Source organism: Limulus polyphemus, unplaced genomic scaffold (genome assembly GCF_000517525.1).
Source record: "Limulus polyphemus unplaced genomic scaffold, Limulus_polyphemus-2.1.2 Scaffold11401, whole genome shotgun sequence".
Lineage (NCBI taxonomy): Eukaryota > Metazoa > Arthropoda > Merostomata > Xiphosura > Limulidae > Limulus > Limulus polyphemus.
In genome coordinates, this window is record NW_013677011.1 from 3,587 (window position 1) to 9,588 (window position 6,002).

At 38.4% G+C, this 6,002-nt stretch overlaps 1 protein-coding gene across 1 annotated transcript in view; it reads left to right on the top strand.

The window, feature by feature from the left end:
- Positions 1–4,704, top strand: part of LOC106476737 (zinc finger protein 62 homolog) — a gene marked incomplete at its 3' end in the record, with an annotated part of 7,667 nt that extends 2,963 nt beyond the window's left edge. Inside the window, exon 2 of the mRNA XM_013937369.2 lies at positions 4,654–4,704. Coding sequence (XP_013792823.2) covers positions 4,654–4,704 — 51 coding nt within the window. The remainder of the gene's footprint in view (positions 1–4,653) is intronic.
- Positions 4,705–6,002: the final 1,298 nt, after the last annotated feature.

A 6,002-nucleotide genomic window follows, 5' to 3' on the forward strand; every position in this document is an offset into this window, starting at 1 on the left:
GGGTTTCTTCCTTTCCCCATCTAAGCATTGGTCTGATTTTTTCTCACTTGCTCCAGTCTTTTATACTCCTCTTAATTGCCCTTGGCTATATTTGTCTTGTGTCAGTCTCCACCAACATTAATGCACCCTCTATGCTGGTACTGTATATTAGCATATCATTCAGATAATGTTGTCACTTTTTTTGGCAAAATGTTCACTAACGGGTTTCTTTGTGTTACAATCGTTAGGAGATACTTTGGGTGTTCTTCGTGTTATGCAGTTAATTTTTTGTTTGACGATATACCGCATGAATTCCCAGCAGGGAGGCAAATCAGGCCTCTTCAACCCCACTTTTGATATTTAGCATCATCCAACAATTGGGGAGGAGGTCTGTTGACACTGTTCAGGGGGCTCTGAGGCAGCACTTGATGATGATCCTGGACATTATGGAGAGAATTTAGATAAGCTTTTTTTTTCTGCACCTTCTTTTATTCTGTTGGCTTCTCAGGAGTCTGCTTTGGGATAAGCTGCCTCAGGCTCTTTTTCTCCAGTTGGTCCATTGAGAGTGTGATGTTTTGGGTCTTTTTCCAGTTACTTTTGAGCCTGCACCTTACTTGATGGAGAAGAGGGTGATGTTGGGGCCCTCTTACTCTGGTCCCCTCAATGTTTTTTTCCCCAGATGTCAGTATGAAAAGTACCAGCCTACACAGTAGCCTACTTTTAATACTGGTTGTAATTTGATGCTCAGCTATCCAATTAGGTTGAGCATGGCCCTTCTTTTTGATCAATATTGGTCCTGTACATTGTTCATGGAAGAGGTTCAATTGTCTCCTCGTAATTCCAAACACATTCTCCCCATAATTCTGGGGTCAAATGGAAATTACCACACAGTTGGGGAGTGAAGATTAGTGTTCATAATTCCAGACCAGGTGAGTTCTGTTTCCTCAGGCATACAAGATCCCGTCATTCCAAGCCTGGAGTGTTGCCTTTAAGACTTCTTTGTGTTGATGAGAAGGTTTATCCACTCAGATGCTGCTTACTTTGTCGTCCTGGTTCCAGTGGCTACAGGTTGGGATCCACTCGTAAGTATACACATGCATAGATTGCAGTCCAATTGCTCTAGGCACAAACATGGGATATAGGGGCCATGGCCCTATAATTCCAACCCTGAGCAGTGTAATCTTGGCTATCCAGTAGTGAGGACAGACAATCCAAGTCAAAGGTAGTCTATCATGATCATCCCTGTAACTACTTTGGTGAGTGAATGGCTAATGGACTAAACTACTTATCACATCTACAGAAACATCAGGGCACAATGTCTGCCTTTTGGATTATTATTATGTAATAGTCAGCTCCTTCCTTTTAGCTGCCTTTGTTATATGTAACTGAACCAATATTGCAGTAGAGGCATGTCACATCTCTTAATTTGACTGTTGACCATATTGGACCTTTAATAATACCTAAGTGGTTGGTCTTTAGTATGAATTCTCAATGACATAGATATGACTCAAACTTCTGAACTGCCTGTATCATTTTCAACCTTCATGCTGGATGACTGAATGTGTCTTCTAGCACTTTATGTACTTCTTGCTTGGAAAAGGAACAGCAAATTTGTCATTATGAAATTTCCTAAGAAGAATGTTTCCAAAAAAAGGTCTGATGCATCAGTGCACAAAATAAATTCCTGTTGGAAGTCATGTAAATGTAAAATAGAAGTTGAGCACTTACTCTTGAGAGTGCAAAATGCCAATTCTTGACTATTATGAGTTACTTTTATTTGTTAAACTTTTTTTGTTTTTTTCTGTCACAGGAGAAGTTTAGCAACAAAGTTTGGGATTGATGGATATACAAGACTGTTTAGTTTAAGATTATTATTTAGTGATTTAATCTTTAATGATTATTTAGTTTTCATAACAAGTGTTGAAAGTTAATCATTTTAAAAGTGATAGTTATGACAAGTTTCGTTACTTCACTCTGTACGATTTGTAATTTGTGTATGCAGTTTAATTGTTGTACTAGGCTTTTATAATATTGTTGAGATCATCTTACTCAAAGCTTCCTAATTCTTCTCGTTATATCTAATATTGTTGCTACTAGAGGGCTACATGTTTCTAGATTTTTCTGTTGTGTGTTATAAATACATGCAGATACAGAAGTAAGTTAGAAAATGTTAAATTAGTGAAGTTAGACTGTGTGATTGTTAGTTTAGCCATAACGGGCGATATCTAAAGCGAGTTCAGTTTGTATTTTGAAAGGGTGTTGTAAAGTAATTGAACATGCTTGTGTGGACTTTGGTGAAAGGGAGACAATTATTAAAAGCTCTGGATACAATTGTGGTAACCAATAGTTATAGTGGTGATTACTAAAGTGAAAGTTTTGCAGGTTGTTTTGCAAGAAACAGAGTAGAGAAGAATCATTCTTCTTGTCAGTGTCCAGAAAATTGTTTATAGCTTTAGATACAACTGTGATAACCAATAGTTTAAAGAATTTCTGTCATAGGTTTTCACTACATTATTTTGAAACAAGTGGATTGTGTGCTGTCCGTTTATTGTTCAAATTCATTGCCAATAAGTCACTGAATCATACTTTATAAAACTTGACAGTGATGCACCTATGGGAAACTTTTTCAATTCGAATAATAGGTTTGGCTAGTTCTTATTTTCTGGCTACACTGTGTTTTGGATTGATTTCTCTTAGTCATGTGTTGGTTTAACTCATCCATGACCTAGAAATTCAATTTCCTCAAAGCCTACAAAACGTTTGGTTCATTTAGCTTTTCTAAACCTACTCAAGATCTATTTCAATTTACCCAAGTGCTCTTCTCAAGTCTCAGTATGGATCATTTTGTGTTTTGTAATTGCCTACATTAGTTAAACTTCTCATTAAGGTTCTTCTGACTCTGTTAAAAGTAATTGATGTGCTACTTAACTCAAACAGCATCATTTTGAATTGCAAAAGCCTGGGAGGTATATTGACACATCTTTGTAACCCTTAAGAAATCTCTTCACTCCTTGTAGTCAAGTCACATCTAAGTTGATACATATATTAACATCACTGTCTGTTCTTTCCTTCTGAGTCCTACCTTCTCGATGATTCAAAAAGGTCCTTTCCTATGCATGAGTAGTTTGTTATTGTCCTTTGGAAGAAATGCTTCATTCTGAAAGTTTCCTGTATCTAGTGAGTGTATTGTAATTCTTCCCATACTTACCTGGGACTTTAACTGCTATTTTTTTTTTTTTTTTGGTAACTTGCATGTTTCCTTTAGTCTCTAATTTAGATCTATTAACTAACAATAAACAGAAAATGTCTCGGCTGTTTCTACTTCACTTGTCCAAAGTTCTTGTAGTATGGTCATTGGCCCTTTGACAGCCCGTCCAAAGAATATAGTTTGAAGGGGATAATCTTGTACTGTCATGTGGTGTTTCTCTGTAAGCAAGTGGAAATGTCCCACTTTCTTTGCCTTTCATCAAATCATTTTTTCAGCTTTCCATTAAAATGCTGTACAAGTCTGTTGCAGGCTAGGTAGGCTCCAGATGTAAATTGAGGCCTTATGTTTATCAACATTTCATTAGTGGAGATAACTAGTTCTGCTACATGTGCTGCTACTATGGACTTTATTAAAGTAGCTTCTGTGCTTCAAAGTGCAACAACACAACAAATAACGTGAATAATGGAATGTAAATTAATAGTGTACACTCAACACCAGAGACGAAATACACTTCAAATGAGCCCTGCTTAGCTTAAACGAGTAGCATTCTGGATTTTTTCTGGAAGATCAGTACAATTTTCAGTTGTAGTTGAGAAAATCCAGTGTCGGATTTCCCTATAGGCATGGGCCTAAAGCGGCAAATTTTGAAAATAGCAATTTTTAAGAGTAATAATAATGAAAATAAAAAAAAAATATCAAACAAAAAAATGTCTGTATACATATAATTTTTTTTTCAATTACAACCTAGTGTTACGACAGCGGAAGTCCCGTGACGCTCCTAACGCATGGGTGACTGAGTTTCTCGAATTTCAGGGAAGCTCGAGTGTGATCGAGATGCCTCTTTGTTAGTATATAAGCCTGGCAAGGAAAGCCGGCGGGAATGTATGATACAGTGAACAGTAGTCACCGTGAGTTTCTGGCTAGTTTGTGTTATGCACTTGTAGAGAGCAAAGTTATCGAGATTGTGAATTGCTGTGATTTATAGTGTGTTATAAAAGTTGTTAAGTTCAAAGTGACAAGAAATGTACTGACTGTGGAATTATTGTGTACTAAAAGTTTGTATCAAGAAAGAATAAACTAGTTTAATCAAGAAAGGACTTGTATCACTGAAGTTCCTTGGAAAGAATTTCTACCGGAAATTAACAAACAAGCAGATATACAACAAATTAGTGTCAGGAGTGGGTTGGGAAAAAAATGGAAAAGAGAAGTGGCAAATCAAACTAAGATTTAGCAGATTTTATGGCAGCAATAAAATAACAGCAAAAGAATGAAGAAGAACGAGAAAATAAACAAGAAGAGAGAGACTACAGCAGTGGTTGGACAAGAAAAAAAGAAACAAGAAGAACGAAAAAAATAAGAAGAGAGAACAGCAGTGGCAAGAAAACCTGCAACAGTGGCAGTTAGAACAGCAAAATAAACAAGATAGATTACAGCAGTTGTTGGAAGAAAAAGACAAGTAACAAGAAGAGAGACAACAGCAGTGGCAAGAAAACCTGCAACAGTGGCAGCTTGAACAGCAAAATAAACAAGGGAGATTACAGTAGTTGTTGGAGGAAACAAGAAGAGAGACTACATCAGTGGTTGGAGGAGAGAAAAAAAGGGGGGGAGAGACTGCAGCAGTGGCAAGAAAATCATCACCAGTGGCAACTGGAACAAGACAGGAAACAAGAAGAATGAGAAAAGAAACAGGAAAGAAGTCTCCAACAGTTGTGGGAAAGTCAGCAGCAAGTACAGGAAAGTAAGCAACAGTGGATAGAAGTACAAATGGAAAAGATTAGTAAATTTCACAGTGAATTAAATACATCAAAGGACGATTTACTGTCTTTTACACAGGGAAGATATATTAGCCATGGACCTAATCAACTCTGACAACAGGAAAATCCTTCCAGCCCCTGAAGCTAAACCCTAATGTAGACATCTTCAGTCCTGTCAGAAGTACATTCCAGACATGAGTGTCAGCAATAGGGGTGATCTAATACGAAGGAAGCCACAGGAATTCGAGGAGAAGCATATAGAGTACAATTTGAGCTCCTGGCAGAAATGAATGGATGGACAGAGGAGCAGAAAGCAGTGTACCTGGCAACAAGCCTGAAGGGACAACCAATGTAAATACTTGAACAGTTGTCAGAAGATGACAGGCACAACTATAGAGCACTGGTAGCTGCTCGATAACTCGGGTATGGAACTCAAAATCAGTCCAAAGTCTACAGGGCTAGGTTTAGGACGAGAGTCCGTGCTAAAGAAGAGAGCCTGCAAGAGCTGGTACAGCGTTTGGAAAGTATGGCAAATCAAGGTCTACCCAACTGCACCACCCGATGCCCTCAAGCTGTTGCTGAGGGATAAGTTTGAAGCTGCTTTGGACAGGCCACAACTGAAGATACAAGTAAAGCAAGCAAACCCCTCTACTATGCAGGATGCAATGGCCAGAGCTCTTGAATTCAAATACTACATTAAGTCCAGCACAGAGGTACCAAGGTTGGTACAGTCATCAGGATTCAAGGCCAGAAAATGGCAGCTTTCAAAGACAGCACAAGAGAGCTCATTGTTGGCAACTTCAACACAGGAAAGATGCCACAGCAGGAAAGGCTGCTACCCAGAAAGGTGGAGAAAAAGGACATATGAGGAGCCAATGTAAGAAGAATACTACCAATAAGTCAGCTTCGGGAAACCAGTAGTGGTTGGGGATGAGAGACGCCCACCATTCCCCATTGTAAAAGTCCCAACAGCTAAATGTAAAATGGCAAGTACACATAGTGTCTACGTGACAGGAAAGCTGGATGGCCAAAAGTACACAAAGGCGTACCAGAAGCCATAC